General features: G+C 37.1%; 1 protein-coding gene across 35 annotated transcripts in view; it reads left to right on the top strand.

Moving 5' to 3' along the window:
• The window catches only part of ABI3BP (ABI family member 3 binding protein), a 127,412-nt gene that overhangs the window by 12,181 nt on the left and 99,788 nt on the right, over window positions 1-15,443 (top strand). For all 35 annotated transcript variants that reach the window (XM_072933340.1, XM_072933389.1, XM_072933424.1 and 32 more), the window contains exons 2-3: window positions 7,416-7,595; window positions 15,257-15,325. In XM_072933340.1, coding sequence (XP_072789441.1) covers window positions 7,416-7,595; window positions 15,257-15,325 — 249 coding nt within the window. The remainder of the gene's footprint in view (window positions 1-7,415; window positions 7,596-15,256; window positions 15,326-15,443) is intronic.

The raw sequence follows: 15,443 nt of genomic DNA, 5'->3' as shown, positions 1-15,443 counted from the left end.
TGATTCCTCCCAAAGTGTTTCAAAAGACCCCCAGATGTGTAGTCACGGAGTGAAAAAAAAAGATGTATTGTGGTATAATAAATGGTGATCCCATGTAAGGAACAGACTTCAAATTGGCTGTAGGAAATGAGTCCCTCAGTACAACCTGGGTAACCCACGTAGCAGATTGCCTGTGCACTCAGCAGTAAACATCAGCATCCTGATTGTAAAGTGTAAGAGCTCCCTGCATTCAGCTCTGTGGCTTCAACACCAATTGCTCCAATACATTTGAAGCCTATTGGCAGAGCCAGTCCAACAGCATTTGAATTCTTCACCTACTCAAGTTCTTAGTAGTTTGTTGAGCTTTTCCTACTGAGAAGAGGTTATTAAAGAAAGTCTCTGATTTTATTCAGCTGATCAGCTCTCACGTATGACCACCTTGTATGAGGCCACGTTCAAAGGCCACACTTCTCTTGTCGTGTTTGCATTGGCTGATGCTCTTTAAAGGCTTTAAAAAAGAGAGTTAGACCTAGAAAATTTGTGAGACTCTCCTTGCTCCCCACAGTCTTCTGTTGCTTTTATTGAATATATTTATGCGGAATCTGTCAGGTTCTTTGGCCAGGACAGTTTCCTTCATAGCCCAGCCTGGGTGGAGTTGCCTTGGACTTGTTTCCTTGGACAGGAGAAGGAGCCAGGGCTGGAAAGACAGCTCTTCTGAGCAGGATGCAGTCACTGTCTCACCAGCTCTGTCCAGGTGAAATTCCATCCTGAAAAATACATACCAGGCCAGGCTGGAACAAACAACAACAAATAAGGAGCTTTGAGAGTAAAGCCAGGGGAACATGGCCCTGGAGAGCCTAAAGACATCATATCAAAGTTAAGCTTTATCCTACTGCGAATAAGTGATACATAATCTAAATTGAAATAAGGTTTTCAGGTTATTTTATTAACAAGTAGGTTTTGTCTTGTCCTTTTAAATTTATGCACTGTTCATTTTAAAAGTGTTATCTATCAAAGATTCTTCAACTTGAAGGAGGTTCAAAGGTCCATTGAAAATAATGAATAGACTTGGTTTTGTCCTTATCCTTCAAAAATGTTAAATTTTTCAATGTTGAATTTTATAAATTTTTACCATCAAACACCAGACTACATTTACTAATTGGACACAAAAAAGTAGCTGAATTTTATAAGGTTTAAAATAAAAAAATAAACTGAATCCTACAAGAGGAGCCAGGGTCAGGTTCTTTTAAATCATATGAAAGACATTTTCAGAGACTGTTCCCTTTTCCATCAGAGCTGCAGGCTTGGTTATTTTCTAACCACAGTTTTCTTTCTTGTTTTCAGTTTTGTTTCCTATTTTAATAAATAATGAACAATTATCTGCAGAATGGAAGGTAGAATTGGGAGTTGGACCACTGAAACAGGATCCCAAGTTTAAATCCAGACTGTTTTCATCTTTGCACCCTAAAATTAAGGGTCATTACTTTATTAAGTCAAATAAAAAGTAATTTTGAAAAGAAAAGTTGCCCTCTTTGAAATGGAAGTAGTTTGAAGGTGTAAGCTGAGAGCTCAAGAGTCAGGTTTTTGTAGACAGACATGCTTGTTTGTGTTTTGCACAATTAGCTGCTGTATGTTGGCAGCCTATTCTTCTGAAGCAATGTTAGACTTGTGTAGACATAATAATACTTAAAAAAAAAAAAAAGATTGGGGAACTTCATTTGCAAATGACAAAACTTCATGCAAGGCTGTTAGCTCACCCTCCCCTAAAAAGGTATTCTTGGTTGCCCTCTTCATATGGCACCTACTTTCATCATTCACAGTATTTGTGAAAGTGAATTTCATGGCTAGGAACCTTAGTGTTTGATGCAATCTCTCATGAGAAAGGACCCTCAGCTATCTTATTGGAGAATACAAAGACAGATTTTCTGCAGAAGTGCAGAGTGATTTGGCAAGAGGCACTGGGCACAAACTGGAATACGGGAAATTCCAGTTAGATATTAGGACTTTTTTTTTAAACAGAAGTATGCTAAGCACTGAAACAGATCACCCCAGAGATATTATGGAATCTGTGTCCTCAGAGGTGTTCAAGACTCAGCTGGATGTGGCCCTGAGCAACAACTTAAAGCATCCCTGCTTTAAGCAGGGATGACTTAGAGAAGTTCCTTCCACCCTAAGTTATTCCATTATTCTGTGCTTGTGGCTGCTTTAGAAGTGTGTCTTGTTTATTGTAGTACATAGAAACAGAACTATTTTTAAATGTTTCCCATTTTAAGATGTATTTGGGTTGCAGCCAAACAACCAATATTTCTCTATGTTTGGCAGCCAAAATAAATACAAAAATATAAAAAAGAAAACAAAAGTTTCATAGTTTCAGATTATCATTGAAAACTTGCCTGGTGGTACTATGACACCAGATTTGGAAAAATCAAAGCACTGCTGTGAACGATTTGAATAAATGAGGTAGTGCTCACAAATAGATGGTGCTAATATATTTTCATAAGGCACACTTCATTTGTCTAGCACTCTGGGAGGCAGTGCTGGGTCTTGCCTTCATGCCCCTTAAAATCTTTGAAATGGTGGAAAATAAACAGTTTCAATGTAAGGCAAAAGGAATTCTGGCAGCAAAGCCAAAATTGCTGTAATACACTACAGCTGTATTCACCCTCTAGTTTTGTAGGGCAGAGTTCAAGGATCCTCACTCTATGGATAAAAACAAAAATAGGGCTGTACTTGATCACTACAGACCATGCACACTTAAAGCACACTGATGAGTGAAAGTAGCATCTAAACTTTTAAAAGTTTCAATATTTGCTTGCCTTTGTCTCCTGTTGCCTATACATCCCAGCTAGCCAAACTATAGTCCTTGCAGCTGGATTTTTTGGGCCACTGGTACCTATTTTCTTCTTTCTGAAGAGCTGGTGGTGGCTGGTTCTCTTATGATGCAGCTGATTCATTATTAAGCTGTTCTTCATTCTCTCCAGTATAGGCAGACTCCTTTCCTCAGTGATTCCAACTCTCCAAGTGCTCTGATGCACTTATTATCGTGCTGTTACTTCAGATGTGCTTTGCACAGTTTCTCCTGCTGATCTTGGCCATCAGCTGACTTTTGTTGAAGAGAATACTTGCAGATCAGTGTGGAATTTCTGTTGGCAAGCATGGAGGGAAAGATTGTGTTTCAGAGGTGGCTATAGATCTCAAAATCTTTCATTTGGAAATGGCCTCAGTGTAAAAAAATTACAATACAAATGCAAATACTTAAGAGCAGGGTTTCACTAACAAATGCCAAAAGCTGACACAAATAAATGGAATTAGATGGCATCTAGTTTATCATTCAAGCTTTTCATCAAGGAGATGCAGGGAAAAAAGGTCTCTTGGAATCCTAATATGAAAAAAATATTTTCTCAAATCAAGTAGTTTTTTACCACAGTATCGTAAAAGTTAAGTTCCTATGACTTCTCTTGTCCATCCATTCATATTTAATGAATGTTTATCTGAGTGATGACTAAAAGAGACATATTACTCAGAATGAGAATGCTTTCCTGGTTAGTTGTTCAAAACACTGTGAGATCGACACAAATGAAATCTATATTGCTAATATGCTCCTGGGGACAGTCCCCATTTACTGAGATAATTCATACCAAGATACCATTTATACCCACCTTGCTCCAGGCTGGCCCTCTCTTGACTTCACTGGCAGTGTCTGTGCAGCACGTAGGATTGAGCTCTCCTTGTCCTTGGTTGCTCCACTTCTGTTCATTTGCTTCCAGAAACTGGTCATTTATTGCTTTACCAGCTAATGCTCATCCCTCATTTTCACTGATGCTGGAATGCACACAAATAGGAATGTGGTTTAGTCATATGAAGTGTGGCATCTGTGTTGTTGCTTTAGCAGTTATTTTCCCTGAAAAACACGCAGCTAAGTTCAAGTGAAGGAGGAGATTTGTCTGCCTTGCTCTTTGCTGCTCTTTGGGTCAGGATTAGAAAGACAGGTCCTGCTTGCCTACCCTGATCTCCTCTTATGGCAAGGTCACACACTTATGGATGAGGGAAAGGTTGCAGATATTGTGTACCTTCCACGAGGCCAAATGCTGATCCTGCAGCCAGCTCAGGACAGCCCAAAGCTGCCTGGGGAGGAGACTTGGAAATGCTGGTCACCAGCAGCTGAGCACGAGCCAGGGCGTGCCCAGGTGGCCAAAAACCCAGTGGAAGCCAGGCCTTTATCAGCCAGGGTGTGCCAAGCCAAGCAGCACCAGGGAAGTGGCCACCCCTGCGCTTGGCACTGGCAGGGCTGCACTCTAAATCCTAGAGTAAGTTTTGGGTCCCTCTCTGCAAGAAAGATGTTGAGGAGCTGAAGCTGTCCACAGAAGGGCCACAAAGATGGTGAAGGGACTGGACCAAAAGTCTTATGAAGAGTTGTTGAGGGAGCTGGAGAAAAGGAAGCTTGGGGGGACCTCATGTCTCTCTACAACTGCCTGAAAGGGTGTAGGGGTGACATGGGGGTCAGCCTCTTCTCTCAAGTAACATGACAAGGTCAAATGGCCTCAAACTGTGCCAGGGGAGCTTTAGATTGGATACGAGGAAAAATATCTTCACCAAAAGGGTCATGAAACTTTGGAACAGACTGAGGATGTTTGAGGCACCATCCCTGGAGGTGTCTGAAAGTTGTGTGGTTGTGGCACCTGGGGACATGGTTTAGTGTGGGCTTGACAGTGCTGGGTTATGGTTGAACTTGATGATCTTGATGGTCTTTTCCAATCTAAATAAATTTTTCTTAATGTTTTTTTCCTAAATTCTACAGGGACTCTGCAACACTTTTTGCTATCCAGGCCATCACTGTACTTTAAATTACAGGAAAATGACCTGCCCTGTCAAGACAGGGTGGTGAGGACAAGGATTTATTTTTTATATTTCAAGTGCATCTCCTTTTCTTCTTTCCTGCCTTATTCTCTCTCTCTCTCTTTTTTTTTTTTTTTTTTAATATGTTGTTTCTGTTTATTTTCTGCTAGAACTGTCTTTGGTTTTAAAAGCTCTCTTGGTGGTTTTGATATGCTAGCTATAACAAAGAGGTCTAAAGGGTCTTATCTCAAAGCTACTACTGCTTTGGGATCCCATTTAAGCTTTCTAATTGCAGAAACCTCACTGAGAGTTTTAAGGCTATAATAAAATCAAGACTCTTTGTCACTATAATTGTCTGCTTATGAATAATCAATGGTATCTATCTAACTGAAATCAGACCCAGTTGAATATAATCTTGAAATAGAATTAAGTCTTCAAATTGATGTAAAGTATAACTGAGAGATACATAGATACAATTGTGGGGAAAATTGGATCAAATTATTGTAAATTTAAAATTAAATAGATCTTCTCTAAATTTTTTTTTTTTGGTAAATTTGGGTCTGAGACTGATTAAGAAATCTATTAGGGAAATCAAATGACCATATTTGAATTAAGTTCCGTAAGTTTTATTTTGTTCTTAGACATGAATACCCAATAGAAACCAGGAGACTATAATTTCAATAATGCTTAATGGGTTTTGAAGAATCCATAATTTAAACAGATGTAGCTTACTGTCAGTCAGAGATAATAATCCTAAACTTTGCTGCCAGTTTTTACTTAGTGTCTATGAAGCCCATTAGGGGTATTTGAAGTGTGTTGTGATTTCTTCCTGCTTTGTGCTGCCTGGAGCCTTGTCAATATTCAGTTGCCCATTCTCAGCAGTCTTGTGTGCTGAAATTAAAGGAGCGAGGATGTAATGGAGATTAAAGCCACTACCACCCTTTTCCCCAGGAAGGTGTTGCTCTGCTGAGCGTGCCAGAGAACTGAGTTTTCTAGAAGCCCTGCAGTCCTCTGGAACCTGGCAGAGTTGCTTTCGGAAAATTGTGACAGTTTCCTGGCTGAAGGATTTTTCTTGATCAGTCTTTAGATAAAGGAAGGGAGGCAGATGTTTTCCATCAATTTTACTTGTACACTTCTTTCGGTAAAGGGAAGACGCATTAAGTGTTGGCTTAAGGCTTTACATTCTGTGTGCAGACAACTGCAGATGCTCAAATTGTCTACTAAAACAAAGTGAGGGGTTTGGTCTCTTGGCAACTCTAGTCATTAGAATTTCTCTTAAAAAAGCAGGGTGCGTTGGGGTGATACCAGAGAATCTGAATGTACTTGTCTAGAGAAGGTTTGAGTATCAGTCAGCAATTACTGAGAGAGAGATAGAGAAGAAAAAGAAAGAAATAAAGAAAAAGAGAGAAAATGAAGAAAAAGAAAGAAAGAAAAAGAGAGAAAGTTAGTTTAGTGTCACTCTATCCTATTATTCAATGGTATATTATTTATCATTTATCTCCTAGTTCTCTTAGTTTTTCTTCAGGATTTAATTCCTGAAGTAAAGTTATTGTCTGCAAAATTCTGTTTTTTTCTGATAAGTTAATTTCAACCCCTATGACTGGACAAATGCCTGAAAATCTGCTGGGGATAAAAATTTATTGTTTTGAGACTGAGAAGAGAAATAACAACCCAAAATGTACTAGTCCAGTGCTGGTGTTGTAAGTTTGGGGAAAAGCCAGCAGTTCAACAGTTCTGAAAATATGATAGGCCTAACAGTAACAAGGGAGTATTAAAATTGTACATACCAAGGAAGGAAAAGGAAAAAGCCAATCCTCCCTTACCCCACCAAGAAGAAGCCAAAACACCAACTTATAGCCTAAAAAAATTAGTTATTCTGTTGTGAAGTCATTCTCTGTTGCTGCAAGTTAAATTTTTGCAGATGGATATACAAGATGTTTCTTACTTTATGTGCTGTTCCCCTGGAAAGCATAAAAATGAATGTTTAAAAAGAGTTTCTTCGTAGTTTTGAGTAAAGTATTTATGTTAGTTAGGTGTCCTGGTATAATTCCAAATACAAAATTACATTTCCAGCCCAACAAAGGGGAAAAAAATTGTAGAAGATTTATTTGGATCTAGTTACTGTTTATCCTCTACCATACTTTTTGAGTGTGATTAACTGATTAACTTAATTTTACAACTTCATATTTTCTACTAAGAAGCAAAAAAAGAATCAAGCCAAAAACTTGTACCTTTCTCTCCTATGGGTCCTACATATGGCTAATATGACTATAAGTCTTGCATTTAAAGGAAAAAACACTTGCATTTTTTCCACTTACTTCATGCATGGTTTTACTACTACAGTTATAGATGGTAAAGCAAATGATAATGCTAAACTAGTGGAAAAACAGTCATGTTGGCAAGCACTATTATAGATGACTGTTAGTTCACTTTTAGAAATACATTGTGTTTCCAGGGGACATCACCTATAAGGATTTTTACAGTTGCATGCTATTAGCAAATTAAACAACCAATATATTGCTATATTGCCATGTTCCATTGCTGAATGTGTGATTGCAAGGGAATGCATTCTGATCTCCTATTTTTCACTCTTTCCCCAGTGAAAAGGCAGAGCCTGAAGGTTCAGATCAATGCCACAGACGACACTGTTTGCATGAGGTATCTCCGGCCAAGTCAAGGCACCAAGCTAGAAGGTTTTGTCCTGGGTTATGGAAACAACTTCTTTTCTAATCAGTACATTCCTTTACCTTCAGAAGGAAAAAACTATGTAACAGAACTTGGTAAGACATATTTGCTTTGCATGCTGTTGTTGTAATGAATTATGTGAAGAGGCTGAGGAGAATAACAATCTTTTGTTCACCTGATTTTTTGTTTTATTGGGTTGTTGCTTTGTGTTTGTTTAAGGTTGCTTTCAAGAATTTCAGTGGAAAGTGGAATTGTAGATCCTTCAAGGAGAAAACTAGTTCTTGTCTGGAAATTTTGCTTACTGGTATTTGTTTTCAGGATTTTTGTTTTAGTGAGAGCCTGCACTATACTTGAAGACCTCACAGATCAAATGGGATGGTTTGCCTAAAGATGCAGCTATAAAGTAGAATATGAGGAAAATATACATGCTTTTAACAAATAAAAGCAGAAGCAGTGAAACAGTCTTGAGAATTGTGTGGTTGATTCTTTTTGACAGAAATATTCATATTAACATGATGCCTTTTCTTGTCAGCTATTCCAGTATTACATGTTGTAGATTAACCTCTAGCTTCCATGTCAGACATTACTGATGGAATTCCATGAGCTGTTCTATGGAAGAGATTAAAGCATGTCAAGAATGCTATATCCTGTTATCTGGAATAGGGAGAAGGAAGTATATTATTAAAACATTGATTTATCCTTCTGATTTGACCTTCTGAGAAATCTGTTAAATCCCTAAGGATTTTTCTATTGATTTCTTTAAGCTTTTCTAGCCTAAAATGAATTCATTTACCCTTGTCATTGTAAAGCTTGTGATCTTGGTGTAAAGCAAGGGGGAGGAAAGGATGCATAAGCACAGAAGTCATAATTGCCATGTTTTTGATGTGGTCAGTTAAGGCCATTGTGGGTGTCTGCTCCAAGATGGAAACTGCAGAATAAACACTGAAAAAATAAGATGTTAGACATGGAATAATTAAAATATTAGAGACTGACAGGATCACTGTGGCAAAGGTTAACTTTCCTTTCATGAGTTGGTACACCTGGAATCTCTCTATAATTCTATCCAGTGTTTGACTTGGTAACTATTGGTTAAGCTAGGTCTGGCGTACCTGATTCATCCTCTGTGTGAATTTTGAATCAGTTCACTAAGAATGATGTACAGGATGTTCTGTGGTAGTGAGGATTAATATTTTTCAGGTACTCAAAGATCTTAGGGAAGAGCAAAAAAAGGACAGAATGTAACATTGTGTAAGATCATTTGCACTCCCTATTTACTAAAAGCTTTTAAACCTAATGTTTTGCAAAACTGAAAACTGAAAGCTCAAGGTCACCTGGAATTTCAGGTGTATTGATATTTTATAGCTTCAACCATAACAGTTAATGGCTGGAATCTAGGCACCTTTTTTTAGTTCCACAGCACATCAGAACACCGACCATATGCATATCCATTTGCTGCAGGGTCTCTGGAGAGGGAAAAGCACAAATGTTGAGAAATACTCTTCCTTATGATTATTTCAAAGAAGAATAATATCAAAATTTAATCTCCCTCCTGCTAATAGAAGTTGTCTGTTTCCTTGTGACAATAAATCTATGCTTGTGAGTTCTGAATGTCCAGTAACTAAACATGCAAAATGCAACATAATATAGATAGCATGACAAGCATTTCTAACCTTCAGAAAATGTTGTCTTTGAAAAGACAGGAGTAAAAGAAGTTATCAGCAATATGTACTTCAAGTTGCAAACTTTATTTAAGGCAATTACCAGTATGTTTATTGGAGCTGTTGCTTTTAGTTGAGAGATTTAGGGTTAGATTGAATGCCCTGGGGACTTGTTTATTGGAAGCTGAGAGTGCATAATCTTTCCCATTTCACAAATATTAAACACAGCATTAAACTGCAGTTTGACTGTGCTTTCCAAATGTGTGTGGAACACGAGCTAAAGCAATAAACATCAGTTGTGCTTTTGGCTCTACTTTAGAGTGGCTGGTGTGGCAGAAATGAAGACAGAGTGATTGCTAGCACACTCCCTCCTCCCCACCGTATTTAGGGATCAGCTGCTGGCAGAAACTGGAAGAATTGCAGAATGGTTCTGAGTTCTAGGAACAATGATTAAATTTTATTGTGGCAGCCAGAGACCTCAGCTCCAGCATACACTTTATACTGATTTTAGAAAAAGCAAGGTGTTGTAGAGGGGCAACAAAAATACTCTCAAGAAATATGCCAAAGATATAAACCTGGATCTTGTTCTGGTAGCATTAAAATTGTTTATTCTGTGAAAATTTTTAAGGAAAAATCATACAGATATACTATCAGCTGTAGACCCTACCAAAAAAAAGGCATTAATGTAGGTGTTAGGCCAATGTAAGATAACACACAGACTTCACATATAAGTCATTATTCCCTTCCTAAAATGCATCAGTCTTTTAAAATATAATTTCTCCTTTCTAACAAGGTGTATAGGTCTACAAGGTAGAATGAATGTCTTGCAGACATTTCCACATTTCCCTGATTTAGTTCTGCAACCCTGGTTTTGTTAGTGGAGCAGCATAATCAGTATTCTGTTTGGGATAATTGTCCCCAGTTGGAACTGGAATATGGAAGATGACACAATACATGCAACAATATGTAATTCTAATATGTAGAAATTCCATATTGCCCACAAATTCCATATTTCCAACCCACCCATTGTAGATTAATATGAAATTTACTGTCAGCTTTTCTGCTGGGTCACACACCTTTTATGATCCTTAAACAGGAAGCTTGAAGTCAGCAGATGTATTAATTAATAAAATTACATGTCTATAGATGGATATATATTTTTAAAGTAATTATTAAGGATATGATATTTCCTAGGATTTTCAGAAGAAATATATGATTTTGTACAACAATGTGTGACATTCATCTACATTTCATCCATTAAAATATTCAGCACCTCCCTGCAGTAATTCTTATCTTAAAATTTCTGGTTTCCCTTTGTTTTGCAAATTATATAGTAACTGAGGCAGCAATTGGATAACGTTATCAATAAATTGGGATCTGCCTGCAGAGGGCATGGACAAAGAGAAAAGGGTTCTGTTGGGTTTCCTGAACTTGTAATGAGTTTCTGCTGGCAGCAGAGTCTGCTGGCACTGGTGGATAGATCTGAATCATACTGAAATGTCAATGACAAGGCAGCAGCAAAGTTGGTTTCCAAGAATTATGCCTCTGTTTCAGGACACCAGGTGTGGTTTGTGCTGAATGTACTTTATGTGCTCACATGACAGTAAACAACATAATTTTTGGTCATGAAAGCTATTCAGTGTCAAAAGATATCAAGATGTTAATTCTGCTAGTCTAATAAAAAGGTGAATGGACCCATCCAAAAGCTCTTGGCTTGACTTAAGACTTTATCTTAATTTTTCAGTCTTCCTGACTCATAAAGAAAGAGTATTTGCTTAAGAGATTTGTGTTAGTCTTTTCTAACTTGGCTAGGAAGATTGCAAACCAACATCCTAGAAATTGTTGATACTCTTAGAGAAACCCAAAAAGCTGTGTGGAGACAGGAAAGTTTTGTAAGAATGAACAGCAATTACTTAACAGAATGAACAAAATTATTTTCCCTTTCAGTTTCTAAAACCACCTCAAAGTTGGGCAATGCTTTTGCTTTTCCTTTTCTTGTACAAGTTTGTACAGAGTAAGAGGAGAATGTATTAGTAATCCTGCTTCCCAACAATGCCAGTAGGTGTTGTGTGAATTTTGTGTTTATGTATGTGTATGAGAGGGTTCTAGTACCACCTTGAGCACATTTTAGAAAGTGAACTCAGGGATCTGTGCTAGAGCAGTGCTTAGCTAAAAGATCTTGCTGTGCAGTTTCTTACCAATGCCCAGAACCTGGCAGTTGTATTAGCTACATGCTTTTGAGATGCCAAATCAGGTGCATGTTAATGCAGCATTGTGTTGCCTCCTGCTGACCCACCAGAAGCAGGGTCTCATCTGCTCAGGACCAGCAGATGCCAGTTCCTCCAGACAAGTGAGTGCCCAGCAGTGGCTCATTCATGCCAGCCTTGGTCCCACTTCCCTGTCTTCTCCCATGCTTATTACACTTCAATACATTCCATCCTCCCCTTCTTCCAGCTCTGCCCTGAACAACATCCCATGGGAAGTCTAAATACAGACTAAGGGCTTGCAGCCTGAAGGCAAAAAATATTTTATTTTGGTTTCTGAATCTGGTGATCCATGAATTCTAATGATGCATCTGTGACACTATTTAGGATTTATTCTAAGTTTATCAGTCAGCTCATGCTTACATTGTTCTGCTTTCACGTGCGTATTGGTTGGGCCCTGCAGAGTGTGCTTGAACAGAAGCAGAATTTCCTAACATTTTGTAGTGTGTGTTAGTTGCCTGCTGCCCTGATTTGATAGCCTAGCTCATGGCATGTGAAAGGAAGTGTTCTCCTATGTTAATCTGATATGTCAGTGGCATGTATTTTTGTTACATTCTGGTTGTCTTCATAAGATGTTAAGAAGCTTTTTTCTTTTAATAATTTTACTTATTAATATAATAGCCTATGTTTGGGGAATTATACCACTAATAATTAGGCATGGATTTATGGAGGAACTCTTCTCTGGTGCACATGGGCGTTTTTCTAGAGTATTTTGCGCATAAAAAATTGAAGGTGATCACTCTTTGGACTTTATTTCTGCTTTGAAAGAAGTTCTTAGCCAAGATATTTGTTGTTCTAGCCTTAATAAAGGGGTTAGACAGTAATAAATTCAAACAAGTGGTCTGAGAGTAGCAGCTCTCCAAGAATGTGTTAGGCATCAAGGAGCTACTAAGATTTTCATAGCAAATTTGCAAATGTATTTCAAACTTAACTTGTTAAAGCTTGCATTGTTTTGTAGGGATCCTTCATTTATGAGATTTTGGATCCTCACAGATGAGAGACAGACAGATCTATACTTTGCACCTTTATCATATATGACTCTTTTATATATTGATTCATGTTGAAATGATTTTTGGAGGCAGATGCTGGATTCATGCATCTGTGTCCAGACATTTCAACATTGATCTTAATTATGTAACTATCCATTTCTTATTAAATACAGTTCAATGAAAATAAGAAAAATTCACTTGAAAACAGGATCGTCTGTACTCCGTGATGTAGTTTGCTTTTACTTGAGGTTATAATTTTATTTTTCAAACAAGCTTCTCTTCTTAAATATATTTTCATGCAAGTAGCAGATCTATTCTATGAATCATAATTATATCTAGTCAAATATCCCTATTTTTATGGCTTACTGTCACATTTGTCTACTTATCTCCTATTTCAGCAATTTATCTCTTAGGCATTACACGAATTAATGGAAAGTAAATTATGGTTATATTAAAGTTCTGGTATTCTGCAGAATTTAAATATTCTTCTGTTGTGTTACTCACTTCTCCCAAAGATTCCTGCTTCTTATAGACATGGAACTGTAGAACGGATTATGAATATATAGGCATCATAAAAGAACACAGATTATCATGAAATATTTCCTGTAACTTGACAGAATTTAAGGGTGAGGTAATGTTTTAACACCCTGAAAACAAATTGAGTCATAGTAGCATCAGATGATTTCATCATTGATGACTGATAGTCCTGTTTCTCAGCAAAAAAACTGAATCAGTGTAGAAACTCAGTAGTCTTCTGAACTTACTAAAAGAAATGTTGAATTGCAGTGGAAGGCTAAGAAATAACTCCCAATTCTAATGAGTCAGGGCTCATTATATGATAATGAAAAAGCTCTCTGCATTTTTTAATTTCAGGTGCCTTTGATATAGAATGTTTATCTGCCCAGAATAAAAGCATTTCAAGGCATGTGTCCTCCAGTCCATGCTTTGGTACTGTGCATCAAACCAATGAATTTAACTTAAATCACAGTTGCTCTGCTCTTAACATCTATCTAGTAGCATGGGTGGTTCTGCTCAGGAAGCATGGAATCATATTTCTAAATAAAGATATATCTTAAGTACAGTACAGAAATTTATTGTTGCATCTCAGGTATTAAATTGATTTGTTTAACAAATTCATTTTCTGATTTCAGTTACAATGATCATAATATTGTCTTAAATTCTGTGTTTCTAAGAAGTGGTACTTTTAAAACCTGCCTGTTCTCTAACAGCCTTCTCTCAACATTTAGTCTCAGCCTGTTTTCCTAAATACTTCCTTTTGTAGGTTGAATTACAGAGAAAAGAGCCACGAAGTCTCTGGAAAATTGGAATGTGTTGCATTCTTTATTAAAGCAACATTTGTTAAATTCACCAAAATAAAGGTTAATGAACAGCATATAACATAAAATACTTCCACAGAGTACACTTGGTTACAAAAACACTGCTAGAATTAATGAATCCTGAAAACTGCCAGATTTTGTAGCTGAGATGTCCAGTGAGGCATTTACAGTCTTTGTGTATTGCCATATTTTGTTTAGCAGTTAATCTATTTCTGTACTGCTACACAAGTCATTTCAGATTTCAGCCAGAATTAATTTTTCCATTTATGGAGCAGGGGAAAACTGTTTCAAAGTATTTGAAAAACTTTCTTTCACAATTCTTGGTCATTTGTCCATAAACCCATACATTTTTAGAGTTTTGAAGACAGGCTTTGTAGTTCTCAAACTTTCAAGGTCATGCTTTAATCCTGTTAAATACTTTGTGAGAGTTAGAGTAGTCTCACAAGTGGGCAAAAATGCAGAGCAGAAAACTGGGTTTGGAACAGAGGGAAACAGAATTATTTTAAAGTGTTGCTTATTTCTAATTTTCAGTCTCAATGCAAAAAAATGTCCATGTGGTTACACAGCTCCCACACTTGTGTACCTCTCTAAATATTAAAAAACATCTTTTGTAGATTTAGATGTATTTGCACTTTGGAGTTCCTTTTTTAACTAATTTTTTTTTCCACACTGCTTTGAACAGCTGTTTTCAGTGCTTATCTTGGTTATTGGGTGCAGATGAAACCCATTAAAAAGACTAATTAAACAATTAAAGTACATCCATAGTGTGGGTTTCCAGTGCTTTAGGAGCACAGAATCAGTGAAGCTAAGTTAGAGTGGTTTTCCCCACACTGGCAGAACCTTTTCAGTAGCACAGCATGCTATTGATTTTTTGGTACTGCTTTTCTTTCTCTCTCTTTACAGAAATCCGTGTGTAAGAGAACAATTAATTATTTCTTAGCAGTTCTGTTTAGTTGGTAGAATTCAAGGTGCCTGTTACGCTGAAAAGTGCAGGAAATTCAGTCTATAATTTATAGTTATACATTTAGATAGATAGATGTATCTAACTAGAATAAGAATTCTATGTAGAGTAATCCTTTTTTTTTAAAGCTATAGTAAAAATAATTTTGGTTGGTATGGAGTGAGCCAAATTCTGCCCATGGATCTTGCTGGAATCTCCTAAGACAACTTCTGTCACGTTACAGTTAAGAGGGAATAGAGCTTGGTTTTAAATAATTAAGAAGGGTAGGAATCTCTGACATCTGGCTTTAAGAGTAAGGGAAAAATCTTATTTCTGAAGAGCAATTCCCCAAACTAAAATAAACATCTCAACTTTGCTTTAATTGAATAAGTTATGACTCTGAACTCAATGAATTTTAAAGAAAACAGCCTAAAGATTGTGAAGGTTTGACAATGTGTCAAGAATTCACTGACTACTTGACTTTTTCTTATTAATTTCAGATTAAATTTTTTTTTTTTTTTCAAATAAACAGCAGATCTGTACTAATTGCTTTTTCATTGCTTCGCAGATGCAGAGCCACGGTATTTGGTTTCAGTACGACCAGCACGTGTTTCAAATAACAAGAAATCTTGTTCAGGTATTTTAAAATTACTGCATCTCTTTCTTGAAAGATTTGAAAGAAAACAGACCCTTGTGCTGGGTTTCTCTGAAAAGATGTTTCTACCTGTAGGCATCTCCCTGGGATGCACAAATTC

This window comes from Taeniopygia guttata, chromosome 1 (genome assembly GCF_048771995.1).
Source record: "Taeniopygia guttata chromosome 1, bTaeGut7.mat, whole genome shotgun sequence".
NCBI classification, from domain to species: Eukaryota; Metazoa; Chordata; class Aves; order Passeriformes; family Estrildidae; genus Taeniopygia; species Taeniopygia guttata.
The sequence above is the reverse complement of the archived record's forward strand: the minus strand, read 5'-3'. Positions and strand labels throughout refer to the sequence as shown.